Source organism: Sinocyclocheilus rhinocerous, unplaced genomic scaffold (assembly GCF_001515625.1).
Source record: "Sinocyclocheilus rhinocerous isolate Xijiao unplaced genomic scaffold, SAMN03320098_v1.1 scaffold1508, whole genome shotgun sequence".
Classification (NCBI taxonomy): Eukaryota; Metazoa; Chordata; class Actinopteri; order Cypriniformes; family Cyprinidae; genus Sinocyclocheilus; species Sinocyclocheilus rhinocerous.
Window position 1 is genome coordinate 689,692 of NW_015660889.1, and position 21,389 is coordinate 711,080.

Consider the following 21,389-nt stretch of genomic DNA (forward strand, 5'->3'; position numbering starts at 1 on the left):
AAAAAAAAAAATTACATTTGACAAAAGACACACTGCCATTAGGGGGCATCCCAAGCATGGCTTTTCCCTGTTGCTGTGGAAACAGCAGAAACAGAGGCAGATAGGATGGCTAAACACATTTATGTCAAGTAGAGATGGGATGTATATGGATCTAAATTAGATCAGACAATATCTGTGCTATTAGATATGAAAAGCAAATATTTCCATCCCTGACTGATTTAGAAAATGCACTTGGATGCATCTTCACACATGATTTGATTTGAACCAACACAAGATGGCTCCCCACCCCCAGAGGAGACTTTCCACACTATAGTCATAGATGTTTCAGTGGATACTGAGGATTCAAAACCGCACGCAAGTGTGAAACAGACATATGGATGAAGTTCAACAGGAATGCAGGCTGGAATTCCCTACATTCAGGGTTTTTGACACCGATCTGCTGTCAGATGGTATTCTAAGTGGACATAAGGAGAAAATAAAACCCCTTACTTTGCATCTGTAACGCTCCCCTCCCCCATACAGATTTGGATATCTCAGTAAATATGGCCCAGGCCGAAACTCTGGGCTTGTGCTCCGGAAAAAGACTACGCAGTTTTTGTAAAACTCAACAGCTGACCGTTACATAATCACACCAGAGATGGGCAGCAGACACATAAGACAAACAAATACAGAATAAAATCACACTATTCATGCACAAATAGCTGTAGTTTAGCAGACATGTTGTTTCTCTCTGATGAGTAAGTGTTAAGTGTAGTATAAGAGTAGAGCTCAGGAAAGAAAATGTAATTTACACCTCAGCGGTGGAGGCTGGTGACAGTGAAGAGAGCTGAATCCTTTTGGGAATACTAGAATATGAATGTCAATGTCAGCAAAATACAATGGAGGAACATTCACCAGTTCAAAGGCTCATGGTAAAAGGACATTTCTTTTAAATTATTCTCGACTTCGGCTATGAGCAGCCAATCGGCAACTAACCTCCAATCTTCTGGTATTTAAAGGTTCAGTGTGGAATGTTTGTAGCATTAGAAGAACTAAACGAAACAATTATTTCCACAAAGGTTTTCCAAAGCTGCTATTATTATTACCAAACAGGTTGACCCACCCTAAACTCAGTCAACCAAATGTACTTTTAACGCAAGTCAGTCATTTGTTATCACCCCACGTAGCTATTTCCAGCCATACAAGTACATATCCTGTTTCTCCGATAAAAATAGACGAAAACATTCAAAACTAATATCAGTTTTAGTTTCAGTTTTTTTTTTTATCTAAAAAAAAACAAACATACAATGCCTCTGTGAAAAAGGTATTTGGTTGTTTTAACCTGCATATTCTATCTACCATTTTTTTATATTTCTATAATCATCTCTTCATATAATGTCACTGAATCTCTCAGATTTCAGTTACAAATATTAAGAATATTATAGAATATCAAGATACAATGCCTCTGTGAAAAAAGGTATTTTGTTGTTTTAACCTGCATATTCTATCTACCATTTTTTATATTTCTATAATCATCTCTTCATATAATGTCACTGAATCTCTCAGATTTCAGTTACAAATATTAAGAATATTATAGAATATCAAGATATTGTAGAAACATTCTATTTTACAGTCAGAAATTATTCATTAATTCTGTAATGATTATTCAGCAAAAGTGTCCAGTAACAGTGGGGTTATAAATAGGTGTTCAGCTAGTCATGTGATCTTCAATAGACTGCTCTCATGAAGCGACCTGCTGCGTGATAAATAAAACAGTAGGCTATTTACAGAGTAGAAAATGTACTTAAACGTAAGAAAACCCATTTACCAGAAAAAAACAAAAAACAAACATACATTGCATTTTTATTCAAAACATAAACCGAAAAGATGTACAAGAGATCGCATAGGGGTCAAGATTAAATGGTTCTCACGGTGAGGTCAAATTGGAAAAAGAAGTGTAGATGAGGCCAGTAATGGCATTGCACAGAACAACCCCTGAAAGCAACTCAATGGATCAGTGAATGTGCTAATGGGCCTGCAGCTTCTCATCGAGCTGGTAGAGCAAGCAGCACAGATTCATTAGAGTCTGGGGACACACTATTAAATGGTTTGCACTGTATGATGACAGTCAAATGAGGCTATTCTTGGCACTGGCTGGGTGAGATGCGTTTAAATCAGACCAATATGTCCCTTTCCTTGCTTCCGATAACTGGCTATTTTCAAGTTCGTGCACAACCAATTTAATTCAAATCACTCTGGGCACTTAGCTGAATTAGTAATAGGGTTAAATCTGGAAAAGACACTCTGAATCTCAGTATGCTTCAGTTTGGCTTACATCAGACCAAACTGCCCATTCTGAGTGTGTGCATCATGCACAAACCTCTCATAGCTGCGTCTGATGCTTAGCTTTGATGGTTTTGTTCGATGAAGAGAACCTCTTGCTTAATGTTACATAATGACTTTCGAGTTCATCTCTTACTGCTAAAACACATCATCTTTAAGCAGGCAAACATCACCAGAATAGATTCAATTAAAGTGGTTCCACAGAAAACAATGCTTTCAGAAGCGCACAGTTACAGTACACGGCTAACAATGACAAGGAGCAAAAAGGTGTTGCACAGATTTCAACATCCCTCGCCGACTCTTTATTAAAACGACCGAGAAAATGTGAAAATGAAAGATATTTTTTGTTTAAATATAAGTTCTTTAGAATGGGGTTGAATGCAAAGATATGTCACAGTTACAAAACTGTAACAAAATAGTTAGTTACACTTTATATCAGTTGTATAATTATTTCATTATTAGTGCACTGACATTGTTTCCTGTAGCTAAACTCATTGCACTAACAATGTAAATCAATCCTCACTGCTAAAATGTACAGCAGTAATGCACTACAAGTAGCTTTCATAGTAGCTAATCATAACCATACAAACTTGTTCACAAAACAAGGCACATTTTAAACAAAAATCCTTATGTGCACCATTTTTATCCTGCTGTCAGAAAAACATAGCCTTTTTAACACTGTATATACTATCTGAGATCAAATCTTTATCTATACATCTGTCTTAGTCCATACGTGAGCTGGTTTAGAAGTGAAGCTTGTTTATTCAGATTGAATGGGAGTGGATTTATATCTCCCTTCATCGGTTCATCTCATAAACACTCGCGCTAAGGACAGGCAGCAGTCTCTAATGATCTGTGAAACACTCAAAATAGCTTGACAATTGCCCTGAGAGACTGTGAGAAAAGCAGCGTTCGCTCTTGCTTTGTCTTGCAGACACTCATTTCCACCTCAGGTTTGAAAGAAAACTCAATGGTTTATAGATCAAATTCTGTCTTAAGACATCAGCGTTATCAAGGTCTTTTCAAGCGAGTGGGCCGCAGCGAGAGGCATTACCAACACTGACTTTCTAAATAATGTAATTTCATGTGGCTTGTCAATGAGGAATTCAGCCTTTAGCTAAATGACATAAAAAGATCTTGTAGACAAATTTAACATTGTTTGTTTAACCGCTAACACTCTTCCTACTAAACTGATCACTTGTACACCGTTTTTAACACTGAAAAGGCTTGAATTACAAGGCCTACATAGAATCAGTGCCCACAGAATTTGAACAGCTGTTACTCAAAGTTCTAAACATTTCCTGCCAATTGAATGTTTATTTATTACATATTTTGAATACCAATATAAGCACAGTACTCTTTAACCATTTTATTTAAATCCATTCCACAGATTTTACCCAAAATTAGCTTAGAACATGTGGAAAAAGTAATTAACTAAATAGAAAGCGATGGAAATGATTAAATTATGCAAACTACAGTGTTACATAATACAATTAAATATGCAAAAAATGATAATTTGCAAATAAACTGACAAAATTTGACAATGGGTGTTTTAGAGTATGATATTTCTGTTACTGACAGATTTAGCTTGACTAAGCTCAGATTCAGGGAAAACATCCATTTACATCCATTTTTATTTTTTTTAGGTTAAAGTGACAGTTCATCTTTTACTCACCCTCACATCATTCCAAACCTGCAGGACTTTCTCAAAATATCTTAGGTTATGGAACAACATGAGAGTGAGTAATTGATGAATGAATGTTCAAACATTTTCTGGTGAACTATCCCTTTAATGTGTTTTGGCTTTTTAGGGTATACAATCAATTCTAAAAAGCACAGTAAACTATGCTTACTATACTACTACTATACTATAAAATAAATATAAATAGTCAAAGCAATGTTTGACTTTATGTAAAGTTGTACCGCAGAGTTAAACTATTCCATACAGGTTTATACTGTAAGCAAGTCTATTATTTAAACAGAAACATTTAATAAACACAAACTTGTCATAAACATACATACATGCATGTATACACCCTTTCAAACCTGACTTAAGGATCTCACAAACATTAAAAGCCCATTCACATCACTACTCATAAATCTGCTTAGAAAAAAAAATCTACATCACTTCTGTAATTAAAACTATTCATTCATCCCACAGGTGATGTGATTTTTCTTATCTCTTAAAGCAACATTCATTGATCTTAGTAACACAGCCAATAAAATTCCAGGGTAAGAGCATATGACCGACAGTGAGGGTGTTTCCATGGCAACAACGGCCTCCTGGAATACATGTCACGCATCTAAATTGCTTGCCAAAAACACCAGCACTCAGGAGAGGGCATAATACTACAACAGAAAGGTGAAGTCACGCTATAGTTTAATATTAATATGACTATCCGGGCATCATTTATTCCAATAAACATCTGTTTCAAGAAGGTTAGCTTCAAAAACAAAGCTTCTGAAAATATTAATTGGTAAAATAATCATATAAAAACAACAAATGCATATTTTGGTATCTTAGCATAACATATAGACACACACAGATAGCCTACACAAACACTAAACAATGCAAAAAAGATGAATGACCAAAGTAGAAAGGTGTTATCTTTGCTTGTATAATGCACGAAGGAGAGCTTTTTCTCTCTGTATGTGGTTCTCCAGAGGGACAAAGCCAAGGACACCAATTGCAGCGGTCCTTAATAATATTTCTGCCTTATAATGCACTGTATAAAGGCGAGAGATAATGAAATCAGCACATTTGAGCTGAGGCCTGACAAGGGGTTGGTTTAAAACAAACTTCATTAAGGAAAAAGACTCCATTATTTTAAATCCCACATTTAGGTTAGCTATGATGTACTTAAAGCTGGACTTTAGGTTTTGAAGTCTACAGTAAGTCCTCCAGGCATGAACCCTAGTCTCTTGTGAAATCAACCATTTTACACTTTACACAAAGCCTTCCTCACCTTTGCCAAGATGTATAGATAGAATTACAAGCCACAGCCTTTATTTGATGCATTTAAAAAGCTATCAGATATAAACAGAAACACTTACATGCAATAAGACTAATGTACTTCTAGAATAAATCCAATAATATCTTTACAAATATGACTCTAACACTCTTAAGATGGATTAGACTTTTAGATATTAAAACATTCAGCATTTAGCACAACAATTTTAAGTAACAAACAAGTAACAGCTTTACTGTTTTAGCAAGAGTGTGTGAGGCATGCAGATAGACTACATATTGAACACTAAAGTGTCCGAAGTCATTTATATTAATGTGGGTTTTTCTTCAATCAGCACAAATCCCATCTAAAATCCTCACCACATTAGTCTTAGATCAAAGTGGTTTGCATGGTACTAGAAACTGCAAAACAGTTGTTTACCACATAATGACTTTTAAAAATCTTTCAAAACCAGGCTGATTTGCAAATGCATCACTCCAGGAACCAATTCATTGAAAAGAACAATTTGGTCACAAATGTGCAAATCTGTAGTTGTACTCTACCTAAGGGCAATTTCTAGCATATTAAACCCTTAAGATTTCATGAATTAGATTAATTCCTATGATTTCTAGGCATGGAAAAACACTAATTTAAAATTCCTTGCTATATCCATTTTATATTTTGTGTGGAATATTGCATGCTAACCAATGGAAGATATACAAAATGTACAGACAAACAATATATTTTCAAAAAATACAGCATTCAACAGAGGTAAACAAATTTGTTTTTCATCTCTTAACTTAAGAGTACTTGATGCACTGACAAAACCCTCTCTCATTTTATAAATAAATAAACCACATTTCCTCAAAAAGAATTGAAGTGGTGTATGGTTCAGTGCTGAATCAACACTCAGAAAGTGCACAAACAACATTTGGATATCGCTTGTTCAGTGCTTACTCAGGATGAGAATTTACAGTCACCTGCCAACATCTCACCTCAAAAAGCAGTATAACCTAAAACAAATTATGTGTGTACATTACAACATTGGAATATAAATAGAAAATTGATTAACGGAGAAGCCTGAGCTTTCAAATGATGTTCATTCAGTCTGGATAGAGGAACCAACCATCTGTGACAACTTGGTTAGCAAATAGATTATTAGCTAGATTATATTTTACAAACAAAGAATTAAGCAAAATTAATGACTCATAAGGTTTCCAAGTGGTCAGTGAGCATTTTATGCTGTTCAAGAAGATATACACAACCATAACTTTTTTAATATAAAAAATATCGCACCTAGAAGTGTTTCATTGCTCAGTTTAAGTGATCAAATACCAGACATGGGCTAGTCCTTGGACTAGCTTGAACTATGCAAGTACGGTATAAACTCCTCCTCTGCTCATAAAACAAACCTTCACGAAGTAACTACCGGCTAAATTTGGACATCAATGTTTTTAAAGCGAGTAAGAAAAGCAACAATTGAAAATACATAAGTAACACTCCACACATTTTTCCTCTCAGAGGTTTTACGCTAGTTAACCACGTTATGTACGTTTCGAACAAAAAGTTGAGCTGTTTATCTTTTACTGACCCAAATTACTTAACCAACACAAACCTCCATCCCTCAAGTCTGTAAAAACGGCATATTTTATTCGTGACAACTTGGGGAAGTGTAGGAAAGTTAAGTACACAAACCAGACATCGTTACATTTCAAACGAGCAGCGACCAGAGCGAGCGCATCAGAGAACAACAGCAGTTCGCGCGCTGGCTGACTGTCTGTTCGCGTGCATGGCGGCAGGAAGACACAATGTCACACTCGTTCCTGCAATAACACACCGAAACACATGCACATCAGCTTATTACGATAATATAGCCGTGAGTGAAATGGAAGACAGTGCCACCAAGGACAGGGGGCACACGCGCGCGCGAACACACACACACACACACACACTGTCCTTCGAGAATTGATCCCATCCCCCCTGCGCGCACACACACACACACACACAAAATCTCTTGCATGTCCTCCATCTTTAATGCAAGCACGATTTACGCAGTGAACGCGCGCCCCACGGAAAGATTCAGACTCAGTTGTTGCAAAACTCGTACAAACTCACCTCAACCGCTAAAAGGGGTCCTCCGGGACACGCGTCAGTAATAATTGGCGCGATTAATTGACCAAATAGTTTATGTTTTTATATTGTAAATTAGACCTGAAGCAGAACCGCGCCTTTCCTCAGAGTAGCAATCCTAAACTGCCATCTGGCGGCTTTTACTGCAACGAAATGGCGCGATGGGAGACTGATCTGAGGTCGCCTCCTGGTGGACAAAGGATATTTTTACACAAAGCAAAAATAAAATCCTTGTTTCTTCTTCTTCTTTTGGTTTTATGGCGGGTTGCGAACCAACTTCATAGGTGCATACCGCCACCTACTGTGATGGAGTATCATTTCTCACCTAAATCTTAAATTCTGTTCATTATTCCACAATTCTTAAGAAATCTCATGATTGCACTTATTTGTTTTCCTGCATTTGGACTATCATTCAGAATACTACTTAATGAAAATTCTTTAACTCCTAAGGATTGTAATTCATCTTTAAGTCGATCCCTTTCTCTTTCATATGCTGTACATATCATCATAACGTGTTCCACTGATTCCTCTGTTAAACAAACATTACATAGACCAGTATTATGTTTCCCTATAATGTATAGTGTTTGGTTAAGATTTGAATGTCCTGTTCGTATATGTGTTAAAATGACTTGTTCCCTTCTACTTATGTTATGAATTATTTTTCTTCTCTTTATACTCCTTTGTACTTTGTGATAATGCCTACCTGTTTAAAAGCCTTGTTTGGGAGAGATAAAGTTAAAAGTACCGTGATGAGATCGTAGATTGGTCGTTTTTTCGCAAATGGTTGCCTTTTGTGTCCCTCGTGATCATATGTGTTACTGTAGGCATTTTTCCAAGCACATCAATAAAAATACAGTAACTGTTTATTTTTTCGTCGTTTTCTAAATGAAAATCCTCATTAGCCTGTACCCAGTCTTTTCTTTTTATTCATTAATTATGCACATTTAAATGAATGAATAAATAAATCTTGTATTCCCCACTTCTCTATATATATTTTTAGATTATTTAGATGATAAGTATAATATTTTATTAAAACGATGACTGCATTTTTTTCTTTCAGTAGGCTACGATGAAATGTATTGCATTGTAACACTTTTAGAAATTATTTTTAATATGGGAAAATTTCATAGAATATTTGCATACAAAAATACAAATTCTACCAATTATTATACACATAGGCTATAAAATACAAATTATTAATAAAAATATAATTGGATTAAAAATACAAAAAATAAAATAGATTGTATAAAATGTAACTCTTTTAGGAATTGGAGATATTTTTAAGTTTTACATAACACATTTACATGTATTATGTCACCTTTCAAGTCAAGTCACCTTTATTTAGGCTATATAGTGCTTTATACAATACAGATTGTCAAAGCAGCTTTACAGTGTTAAACAGGAAAATAGTGTGACGATCATTTTTACAACTGATTGGTCATGACTGAAAAAGGGTCTGTTTTCCTTATTGAGGGTGCAGAAAATTATGCATTTCTTCTATTCATGTCAAATGATTTGACTGAATTAATTGATTTAAAATAGGGCTGCTCAACGATTAATCACGATTAATCACATTCAAAATAAAAGTTTATGTTTACATACTATATGTGTGTGTACTGTTTATATTTGTTATGTATATATAAATACACACACATACATGTACATATTAAAGAAAAATATGTTAGATTTATATATACAATATTTATATATATATATTATAAATTATATACAAGTATAAATACATATACAAACAAATATTTTAAAATATATATATACATATATGTGTGTGTATTTATATATAGCCTACATAATAAATATACACAGTACACACAAACATATAGTGTGTAAACATAAACCTTTATTTTGAATGCGATTAATCTTGATTAATCATTTTACAGCCCTAATTTAAAACAACAACATTATATTAGCTAAGCATTAAACAACATTTGGCAATATTTGGCCCTCAAACGGCACATAGATCTGTATCTGATGGCTTGCAGGTCATTATGGTGTCTGTAGAGCCACTAAACCCATTCTAAACATAGATAAGCCTAAAATAGAATATTACGAAATAGCCTAAAGAAATGTTCTATGACTATGACATATTTAAAAGCTTTTCTCTTTTTCCTGGTTACCTCTCATTTCTCACTATTACACCATTGTTCAGTCAGTCAGACATTACTGGGATGGTGGACAGGTAAAAAGATATATCATTTTTATTAATGACTCTTCTTACACATTTGAATTCTTGCACTAAGAAGGTTTGAGAACAACAGCATATTCACATGAGATCATAAATCCTTTTTGGCCTTTATCAGTATCCGTAGTCTATCTCAACCAACCGACAAATCTTGCAGATGAAACGGAAGCACAGAATCTTTTAATACAAGCCAGACCATCCACTCACACTCACATGAGTCGCACGCTGCTCAGTGAAGATCCTGATTGGCTACATTCCTTATCAGATGTAGCGCTACCATTGTTGCCACCTTTACCAAAATCATTTATATATTTAAACACATGTACATATATTATGCACCAACATAATTTACATCAGTGTAAAAAGGTTTGTTATGAGGAGGTCATGGACAAGTAGCTAATAAAAATAAATAAAAAAGCTTCTGTTTACACAAAATGCAGTCACTCGCTTTAAATTTAAGCACCGTATGCCTTCATTCAATACCATAACTACCAAAAATCTTTTAACTTTTTAATTTTATGGACGTCAGAGCACTCACAATTTTTATTTTTATTTTATTTATTTATTTATTTATTTTTTCTATATGCTGTCACCAATATACGCCATGCTCCACACTCCAGTCCAGTAGGTGGCGGAAATGCACCTTTTAAGTGGGTTTGCCAACCGCCATTAAAAAGAAAAGAAGAAGAAGAAGAAGCACTCACAATTCGTTGTCTTATAGCGCTCCCTATCGGCGTTCATTGAACTGCAGCCAAACGCGGATAGAAGATATAGCCGTTGAGTTATTGAAAGGGCCGCAGTGGAGAGTGGGCGGGCTAGTCAATAAAGCGGCTCTGGGCGGGAGTTCGTGGTGCGGTTTGGCCGAGAGAGTGAAGCTCAACTCCGGACACAAATACACGGGGAGGGAAGAGGCGTGTGGCTCCGTTCCTTATCATGTCGCAGTTTAACTAGCACGTACAGTTATAGTTAGTCGCGTTATTCGCACTGAGACTTCAGCCGTTTTGAAGAATAACACACATTCACTCTCGAGTTGTTACCATCTCGACAACAAGCGTTAGCCAGTCATTTAAACATCACCAAACAGACCTTTAAAGTTCATTATCAGGCCTGATATCGAGGAGCTGGTGGTATTTGGAGACTGTTGAAGGTTTTGCGGTGGTTTGAAAGTTTCCTGCACGGATTTGTGGATTTGTTTTCTAAGTTTTGTCCGTGGAAGTCAGACGTTCGGGCCGCAAACAGTCTCCCGTGCGCGGAGAGCAGAAACCGGTGAGTGGAAACTCATACGCGCGATGATCGCGCATATATAAGCACGCTTTTCATCCCTGTATAGTTTTAGACAGTAATTTGATCCAAAAATGAATACCTGAAAGGTTTATTCGGCATTTGAAGTTAGCAGCTTGCGCTAACTGTACAGGCTAGCTGTATTACTTTTCAATATCTGCCAGTCTTTAGCATGTAGGCTAACACGGACACTATTGTTTTTCTGTTAAAATACGCTGTTTGATGGATGTTTGACACTTTATGTTTGATAGTTGAATATTATAAGGATTTTAAAGTTTGTTTTGATATGTTCGTGTGCAGTTAACTTTATAGAGAAGGATAGTTTGGCTGGTTTAGCTCGCAGCTGCCTGTTTGCTTGTGGGTTTGGCCTGCCTGCAGCATTCATGTGCTTTGACATATGGATTGAGTTGATTTGACATCTCCAATACATTTATGTAATTTTAAATCATCATTTAGTTTGCATATGGTTTTTACATGTCGTTGTATAACACAGGCATTTAAATATTGGTAATTTTAAGTGGTTATGCATTGCGGTGCTGCCATATTTACGTACTGTCATAATGTAAACATTCTCCATGTGTCATTTGAAAGGACTGTCTTGAGTCCGCATTCGCATTTGACAGATCAAATGTATGTTTTTTTTAATGTTAACACGATCAAGTAGGTGTTAAATGATTATATTATCTTCCCCTAGATGCGTAATTAATTCAATTTTAAAGTGCATTAAATATTTTGTTAAAGCACGTGGTAGAATGATCTTATTTTGGATGTATATACATTATTGATGTTGTTTACACAAATGTGCCTATATAATATTTTATAACAGTTGTTTTGATTACAGTATAGATGCTTTTTACTCGGATTCTGTTTAAATGACTATAAAATTGTTTTAAAGTATGGGTTTCTCATGAATGCAATCTTGCAGTCTGTTAAAGACAGTAATCAATTTGAGATATCTGGTACTTCAAACAGTTTTCAGTAACAGACAGTTCCTTTTTTAGCATGTTAAGTGTTTGTAGGTTTTATGAGGTCAGCTCATTCAGAGATGCTTCCCCAGTAGTTATATTGACCAGTCAGCTCTACTGTACAGATTGGGTGGGGGGGCTTTGATCAGTCATTTTTGACAAAATTTGTACATATTGTTAAAACTGTAAGTATAAAACGAGAAGTTTTTGATTTAAAAATGATAATGGAGTTGTATTAAGTTTTTTTTTAAATGACATTATAATATAAACAGTTGTGAATAACTGTTTATATACTGTTTATATTTGTTTGATTAATCGCATCCAAAATAAAAGTTTTTTTGTTTACATAATATATGTGTGTATACTGTGTATATTTATTATGTTTACACACACATATTATGTAAACAAAACAACCCTCTACATTGCGAGTAAAGTTATCGTCCCTGTTTTGATTTCAGCAAATCAGTTCGAGCGAACGCACACAACCTGATTCCCGCACGTGATGGAGATTTACCGCTGATTACAGAATGGCTTTACTGACAAGATGCGCGTTAAATATCGCATGTGATTTATCGTGCAGCCCTAATATATATATATATATATAACAACAAATCTCAGTCTGGCGAGTAAACTAAAAAATTTACTAGCCAATGGCGATTCAATTGCTAAGGTGTCCGTAGAGGGTTGCAAAAGCTTTTATTTTGGATGCGATTAATCGTTTGACAGCACTTTTATTTATATATGTGTGTATGTATACACACTACTGTTCAGATGTTTGGGGTCATTAAGACTTAAGTGTTTTTAAAAAATAATCTCTTATGCTCACCAAGGCTGCTTTTATTTAATAAATACAGTAAAATCGATTTTCGATCGAATCGAATCGATCGGTAATATTGTGAAATTATTAAAATTTAAAATGGTTGTAGTTTATATTTTTGTGATAGCAAAGCTGAATTTTCAGCAGCCATTATTCCAGTCTTTCTTCAAGTGTCTCATGAACCTTCAGAAATCATTTTAACATGCTGATTTGGTCCTCAAGAAACATTTCACATTATTATCAAAGTTGAAAACAGTTGTGCTGCTTAATGTTTTTGTGGAAATTGTGATTAATTTTTTCATATTGAATGAAAGGTTCAGCATCTATTTGAAATGGAAATCTTTTGTAACAGCTTTACTGTCAAATACTGAATAAAAGTATTATTTATTTTACAAATCCCTCAAACCTTTGAACAATATTGGAAGTGTAAGTATAAGTATAATCGGTTGGTAATTGGTGTTATTTTAATGAATGTTGTGCTGTGAATATTGTTGAATATTATAACACATTACTTGTGATGCTCCCCATTTATAGGTTGCCTTGCATATGTTGTCATTTGAATTGATTTTGTAAATGATTTGTAATTGATTTGTCTCCATTGTTTCATCATCCACAGTTCCCTGGTGGTCTGGAGAGCTCTGCGTTCGGAGCTAGAACCTGGACAGCTCATGACTTCAGACCAGGAAGGAAAAACTATCGTGGAGCCACAGGTGCAGCAGTCACAGGAAGCAAAGGAGAAAGAGATCCCCCTTTTGGTAAAGTATAACCTACATATCTCCGGTTAGTCTTTTGAAGTATGTTATGTAATTGTGATTAGGGAATAAAAACCTACTAGCGAAATAACTGAGACACCCCGCCCAGCTTTGGGCGTTGTGAAAGGGCTTAACAGGTGCTTGTGTGAACCACCCTTGTGTTTTGGGACCTTGCCAAGTTGCTGATCCCATTCATACAATGCAAGTGCAGCGTCCATTGAAGCACCAATCATTGGAGAGAGTTCGCATTTGAGTGATGGGCCCATGTGAGTCAGCTGTATAATTTTAAATGTGCTATTTTGGGTCTGGGGAGGGGGTAAGCAGCCATAGCGTGCCCTTCTGTCTCTCTTTCCCTCTCCGAGGAGCTTGTGAGAGGAGCTCGTTTTTGTTCACCGGTTTGCATAGGCGTCCTTTCACAAATTAAAATATGGGGTGTTGTTTCAGCAAAGAACTGAACCCTAACCTGGTCAGCGAGAGAACAAGTCTTCTTCAGGCAGCCATTCCTGAGTGCTCCACAGCGAATGACGTCAGAGACTGCGCTTGGCCTGTTGCCGATCTGACCGGCGAGAAGCCTTCTGAAAATGGGAAGGTGAACGCTGCTTTAGATACCAGTTGTAATGCTTCCTCCACAAACTTGTCAGCAGGTCTCAACCTCATTAACGAGGGTGGTAGCAGTGTACAGGAAGGAATGGCATTTTGGGACCCACCTGTCAGCGATCCACCTATCCACGAGGCTGCGGTCCAGAAAGGAAATGCCAGTGAAATACGGAGAGACGGCAGAGACAGAGAGCAAAATGGTTTTGTGATGGTCAACAGAATTCCACAGAATTAACTAGAGATGGCAAGAGTGAGAACACCACCTTTGGACGAAATACCCTGGGCGTTAGTCCGTCATGCATTTTAGAGGATCAACGCTCTAGTTTCTCCGTTATTGCAAAAGAGGAACAAGTTAAGACCCTGTGGGATGTACAATCAAAACCTGTGTTCACTTCAAAGCATGCCACCCCTCCATTCAATAAATACTCTAGGAGCTCAATAAATCAGGATGACTCAGAAGACGGAAATTCTGGACTGTTGATCACTGGCTTTAAAAAAGAACAGAGTTTCTACAGCATCTGCTTGATTGATTTAGAGGATCTCGGGAGCGATTGTGGGCACCAGCCTGTGACAGAAGCTGACGCAGCCAGGTACGCAAACGCTCCAGCTGTCTCTGAAAAGGCTTTGTTTGATAATTCATTACTCCCGAAAGACCACACAATATCGGGTTCTGAGCCTTCACATGAAATTACAGCAACACAACAAACAGAAAAAGGTCCCTCAGAGACAGGGTCTTCGACTAGTCTTCCTGTAAATTTAATCACTTCCAAATGAAGAACATGCCCTCCCAGATCTTCTAAAACCATTTCCTGCTCAAGAAAATGAAAAGCCTTTATCTGAAAATGACGTTTCCACTCTTTGTTCAGATACAGAGAACACACTTTCTCCCTCTACTGCTGTAGAGCACGCCATTGATCAACCCTCCCCAGATCTGCTGGCGCAAAATGGACAGATGTCTGTGTTGAAGTCAAGTACAGATACCGCATTGCCACAGGGGGAACCTGCTGATCTACTTAACAACCATGATCTTTATAGTAGCTCTGGTTACAAGGCCACAAATCTGGAGAGTGGTTCTGAGCTCAACATGCATAACACTGTTTTTGAAGAATCTATGTTGAGACCCCCTCAGCAAGAACTGAGTGGTCCTCCGGATGAATTAGAACTGGAAAATCAATGCAGAAATGATGATAATAGAGAATCAATGAACCTAAAGGTGGAGAAGAAACCCGTTGTGTCAGATAATATTGATTCCTTAATTTCTTCTCCTAGAAACACAGCAGATAGGTCTCCAAACCTTAACGTAGCTATCATGGAATCAGATCAATGTTTCCATGAAAACCCTGACTGAGAACGTTCTCAAAAAAATGCCTCAAGCTTTCTCAGCTGTCAGCACATCTGCATCAGTAAAGTTAGTTGAGACCGAGAACCAAGGGTTTTCTTGTAAAGATGCCTCTGAAGACATTGAAAATGTAAAGTTTTGCTCTGAAACCCCACTGACTTCTGATAAAGAAGACAACCTGTCAAAATCACCTTCCTGTTGTAGAGTTGGAGTTGAACCAAGGCAAATAGCAACACAGGAGGAGGTCATTCTGAATTCTTGCCAGTGCAGTAAATTGCAAAGTGAAGGGCAGACAAATGAATCTGGCATGTTCAAGGTTGCTGGTGCGCTTCAGAGTTTGAGCAGTCCATCTCATGCAGAAGATATTTGTTTAGATTTCACTTGTAATGCAAAAGAAGACAAATTGGACATGACTTTGAGTACACACGTTTACCCTTGCTGTGTTTTTCCCACTGACCAGACAAAGATTGTGTCAGAATCTTGTGACAGTCCAACCAAGGGAACAGAATGTAGAACCAAATGCAAATGCTGAACCATGTGACATGAGTCCATCTCAGCTTCCTACAAATGCTTTTGTGAACTTTCAGCATCTGATGGAAGTCACTGGTAAATCTGAAGAAGCTGATTATCACAATGTAAGTTCTTCGAGTTCTTCTGTTTCTGATGACATTCACACAAACTCTGTACCTGTACCCAGTTCTGATTGTCCTGTTGAGGAAGATCTCTTCCAGAGCAATGCCACCTGGTTTGTAAACGCATCACACAATGATGTCTATAATAAAAGACATCCAGAAATCGTTGCAGTGAGTTATTTAATACAGGTGGGATTGGGAAGCGAACTGCCGGCAGCAGCACAAGAGCAAGTCATGGACAATGAAATAGGACAGACTTGTTTACAGCATGATGAGAAGATGCATATTGCCAGCAAATGCTTCAGTGAGGATGAACAGAAGGTACGGGCTGAGATTTGTTTGTGTGCAGATGATGGTGAAACCGAAATGTCAGAACTTGAACCGCAGGGACTCGTACCTACTGTAGAGCTGCTTAATTGCCTAAATGATGGGAATAACAACAATGATTGTTTGAAATCTGTTTGTTCTGCTAGCAGTGATGTACAAACACTTTCTCAACCACCATGCCAACCTGATGTTTTGGAGAAATGTGATTGCTCTTCATTGCCAATAAACTGCACAAGGGAAAGCACTTGCCAGTATCTGGACTCTTCTTCAGAGCATCCAGCCAGTGACACTCAGAGATCTTCAGTTACATTCATTCAGGAGCATGGAGACCTTCATGACACAGGGGAAATCAGAGGAGATGTTGTTGACATTCATCTCGTGAGTACTGCAAGTCTATCACTTGAAACTGGAGGTGTGCAGTCATGCGCCGTACAAGGCCATAGTAGTGATTATACTTCCGTTGAGAGCTTGACAACTACCATGCCTCATGTTTCCCAACTTATAACAAGCAGTCTTGGAGTTCTTGATTTTGATCAGTCTGATTTGAAAGTCATTGTTGATGATATGAGTGATAAAGCTACTTATGTAAATACAGCAATTCCGTTACCAGTAGAGCGTGACCAGGTTGATGTTTACGCCACCTTGCCATCTTACGAGATATATTTTCTCAATAAAGATCAATTCACGGTTCCTGTGCAGGTGGAAAACCCTCAGGGCTCGGATGAAATGGAGGGAGAGCAAGGCATGCTGAATATGGTGTCAGAGCTTCTTGGGAAATCCGAGTTGAGCGATGAGGTGGACTCTAGTCACTGCCTTCCGGTGTGGGCCAAAGAACCACATGTCCTATTTTCTGATAACCAAATAGAGGCATGTGCGTTGGTGTCAGCATGGGACAACGCTGTCTCTGAGGCAAGCCTTACAATGCGAAATGTTGAACGGGATGCTGAATATGATGCTGTTGTTGTCCCAGAGGATTTCCAGACCTCTATGGGTTTCATAGCACCCTATCCTTATAACCTGTTAGCCACTGAAGGATCTTGTGTATGGGACTGGCAGAATGCTTATAGTGAACTTGTGAGTATTTCTCTAGCCAGCTTTAAGCTTGGTTATACAGTAGCCCTTAAAATTATTTGGAACCTTTAGCCACAGTTAAAAGTGTATGAATGTCATTGCATTGGATAACAAAAATATCAAACCAAATGACATATAAAAAATATATATATATATTTTTATATTTTATTACTAAGTGAGGTTGCCATCGTGAACAATTATTAGTTTTAGTCCATTCTAAAAAAAACAAACTCTAGCATCATTTGCTTGCAGATGCTACTTGGATTTTGTATTTTATGTAATGCACTAAATCCATATTAAATGACCACTGACCATGATTTAGTTGCGTGACTGTAAAGGCATTGATTCAGCCCATAGTTGAACATGCTTTTGATTCATAATCATGTACCCAATTGATAACCCATGTTTTTTGGTTTTTAAAGGAATCCTCCAAGATCTCAGACCTCAATCCCAATGCGAAGGCATGGGCCAATTACATGCCTAAACCGGAGGCCTCTGCTCCAACCTGCCCAGATTCTCAGCAATCATGGGTAGAAGCGGCCGATGACCCATCAAACTGTATCTCAGGAGGTACACCTCCTTTTTGGTACACCACCAAAAATTACTGTGCTTAAGTTAAATTGGTGTATACCGTCCTTATCAGTCTAAAGAGGTTCTGATTTGTTTTTGTCCATAGGTTATAACAACAGTGAAGACAAAGGGAACTGGAATGAGGAACAGCAGGTATCTACATCTGTAGAGCTGCCCTTTGCAGCACAGCCAGAATCAGCGTACATGGGAAGCTCAGCCAGTGAGAAGGGCATTGTGTCAAACCAGAACACCAGTATGAAAGGTAATATCCTTTTGCTCTTTTGTTCATTGTTGTCAACCTACTCTTATTAGAGTTGTTTACATTTATGCACATTTACTATGACACAAGTCGGCACAATCAGTCATTAAGGATTAGTAACTATAGCATTGTTAAATAATTGATCGTTTGTTTTATTCTTTTGTGCAGGGGTGTATGATTCCGACTCCTCCAGACAGCTTGAAGACCTTCGGGAACAGTTGAAGGCAACACTGGAGTTCTGCCTCTCTAGGTAATTACTAGCACCTTCACAACTGATCACATTGAGTCAGTTTATTGATTTGTAACTGGTCCTGTTGGGTGCACTTACCCAAAGTTCATAGGTTTTTTTAAACATAACGTATCCTGACACGGTACCTTAAATCATGAACGGTGAATTTCAGACTGTTCTGTGTTAATATCTCATTGAGATGTTACACTTATGCAAATGTTAACTAAGAGCATTTAGCATTTGAGTATGTGGGATATGCTTACAAGAATCTTAGTTTTATGGCAAATGTAGGTTTGGATGTACACTACACTTTTAATCAATTTAATGCATTCTTGCTGAAGAAAAGAATTAATTTAAAACTTTTTAACTAATTAAAAATCATACTTTTGAACTGTAGTGAATGTTCCTAAAAGCTTGAGGATGTTGAGTCGATGTAGGATTGATGGTGACCCGACTCTAATCCTTTTCCAGGGAGAATCTAGCCAACGACATGTACCTCATCTCGCAAATGGACAGTGACCAGTATGTGCCAATAGTGACTTTGGCAAACCTTGATCAGATCAAGAAACTCACCACTGATGTGGATCTCATTGCAGACATCTTAAAAAGTGAGTCTAAAATCATCACCTTTGCACTTTTATGGGTCACAGTTTGGCTTTTTGTTTTAGACTCTCAAAATGGGTTTGGTTACACCCAGCAGATGGGTCTGACATTTAATGATGCATTTATGACTCACCAGCGCTGCCTCTCGTCCAAGTGGACAAATGTGGAGAGAAAGTGCGGCCCAATCAGAACCGCTGCATCGTAATTCTCAGAGAGGTTCCCGAGGCCACTCCTCTAGAGGTATGCATCATGCATCACTCTTATTTGATAACATCTTTAATGCTCTGAGCTAATGTTTGTGCTGTATGACATTTGGCTTTCATTTTTACAGGAAGTTGAAGCGCTCTTTAAGAGCGATAACTTGCCCAAATTCATCAATTGTGAGTTTGCCTACAATGACAACTGGTTCATCACCTTTGAATCTGAGGCAGATGCTCAGCTGGTAAGTGTCTCCTTTATTGCCCCTGATTTGATCATCTCAGATTACTGCCTCAGGATTTTTAATAAGCTCTCTTCCTGTTGCTAAATGTTGGCATACATCACTCTTTCAGGCATATCAGTATCTCAGAGAAGAGGTGAAAACTTTTCAAGGGAAGCCGATAAAGGTAGAGTGCAATTGTTACACAGCCCGAACGCCATCACTGTATAATTGAGAAAATCATCCGGCGCAGCATATGTGACATCACTGAAGGATATTTTGCGCTATTTTAGTGACTCAAGGTTTCTCCTTTGTCGCACTTTCAAATAAAGTTCTTTTGTCAATCTACGAATGTACTCTAGGCTAGAATAAAGGCCAAGGCCATTGCCGTCAATACCTTTGTGCCAAAGAATGGGTATCGGCCAGTGGATGTGTCCTCAAATGTCCAACAGCGCTACACCCCTTACTACATCCCACCTGTGTATGGAGCACAGCAACAGTTTCCTCTTTACAGACTGGTGACACCTCAGGGCTGGTCAGCTACGCAGAGCTACCTGGACCCGGCTCTGGTAAGTGCCTTGTGTCCTGTTTGGCTCTGAGGAATATCTGAGTGGCGTCTGGGGAGGTACTAATCAGGTGTTGTCTACCAACAGGTTACTCCATTTCACAGCCCTGCGTTCATTAATGGCTTCGCTGGTTCTCCAACATTTAAATCAGCAACATCTCCACTAACTGTGCGACAATATGCACCTCGATACAGGTACTTTTGTTACAGTGAAAACATCTGATATACATTTACAGTATCAGTTTAAAGAAAGAAATTAATACTTTCAGCATGGATGTTTTAAATTGACCAAGAGTGACAGTAAATAATTTTTTAATTTGACAAGATTTAAATCAGGGCTGGGCAACTTCGGTACTGGAGGGCCAATGTCCTGCAGAGTTTAGCTCCAACCCTAATTAAACACACCTGTCTGTAGCTTTCTAGTGATCTTAAAGACATTCATTGACCACGATTGACATAAATGACCATGATATGAGATTTTAATTCATGATATCTAAATTATATATACAGTATCTCATAGAAGTGAGTACACCCCTCACATTTTTGTAAATATTTTATTATATCTTTTCATGTGACAACACTGAAGAAATGACACTGCCAGCTCCGTCATGGAGGAGTGGAAGAGGACTCCAGTGGCAACCTGTGAAGTTCTGGTGAACTCCATGCCCAAGAGGGTTAAGGCAGTGCTGGAAAATAATGGTGGCCACACAAAATATTGACACTTTGGGCCCAATTTGGACATTTTCACTTAGGGGTGTACTCACTTTTGTGGCCAGCGGTTTAGACATTAATGGCTGTGTGTTGAATTATTTTGAGGGGACAGCAAATTTACACTGTTATACAAGCTGTACGCTCACTACTTTACATTGTAGCAAAGTGTCATTTCTTCAGTGTTGTCACATGAAAAGATATAATAAAATATTTACAAAAATGTGAGGGGTGTACTCACTTCTGTGAGATACTGTATATGAAGAGTTTATTTGCAAAAACGGATAACTCAAAAATCATGATTTTCAAAAATCATGTTTTTTATGATGTTATGATGGTTTTATTGTGTTAGTTAGCTGTATTTTTTAGGTATTTTTTAACCTATTCAAAATAACCCAACTGCAGTTTGATTAAGATTAATTGGAATGCACAATGAAAAAACATGATTTTTGAAAATTGTTAAAAACAGTTATTTGTTTTTGCAAATGAACTCTTCTCATATATATATATATATATATACACGCACACTTATTTTTTACTGCCTTGCTAAAGAAGCTGCGGATGAAGGTGATGGATTGGCCAAGCATGTCTCCAGACCTAAACGGAAGGTGGAGGAGCGCAAGGTCTCTAACATCCACCAGCTCCGTGATGTCATC

At 37.5% G+C, this 21,389-nt stretch overlaps 2 protein-coding genes across 3 annotated transcripts in view; one reads left to right on the forward strand and one right to left on the reverse strand.

Moving 5' to 3' along the window:
- The window catches only part of LOC107725839 (cohesin subunit SA-1-like), a 22,369-nt gene extending 14,810 nt beyond the window's left edge, over nucleotides 1–7,559 (reverse strand). The window contains exon 1 of the mRNA XM_016535239.1: nucleotides 7,386–7,559. The gene's annotated coding sequence lies outside the window, so the exon portion shown is untranslated. The remainder of the gene's footprint in view (nucleotides 1–7,385) is intronic.
- A 2,875-nt stretch (nucleotides 7,560–10,434) lies between these two features.
- Nucleotides 10,435–21,389, forward strand: part of larp4b (La ribonucleoprotein 4B) — a 15,792-nt gene continuing 4,837 nt past the window's right edge. For both annotated transcript variants that reach the window (XM_016535275.1, XM_016535276.1), the window contains exons 1-11: nucleotides 10,435–10,866; nucleotides 13,280–13,418; nucleotides 17,804–17,951; nucleotides 18,058–18,213; nucleotides 18,379–18,460; nucleotides 18,911–19,047; nucleotides 19,179–19,282; nucleotides 19,374–19,484; nucleotides 19,594–19,647; nucleotides 19,823–20,029; nucleotides 20,114–20,220. In XM_016535275.1, the coding sequence (XP_016390761.1) occupies nucleotides 13,332–13,418; nucleotides 17,804–17,951; nucleotides 18,058–18,213; nucleotides 18,379–18,460; nucleotides 18,911–19,047; nucleotides 19,179–19,282; nucleotides 19,374–19,484; nucleotides 19,594–19,647; nucleotides 19,823–20,029; nucleotides 20,114–20,220 (1,193 nt within the window). In that variant the 5' untranslated portion in view covers nucleotides 10,435–10,866; nucleotides 13,280–13,331. The remainder of the gene's footprint in view (nucleotides 10,867–13,279; nucleotides 13,419–17,803; nucleotides 17,952–18,057; nucleotides 18,214–18,378; nucleotides 18,461–18,910; nucleotides 19,048–19,178; nucleotides 19,283–19,373; nucleotides 19,485–19,593; nucleotides 19,648–19,822; nucleotides 20,030–20,113; nucleotides 20,221–21,389) is intronic.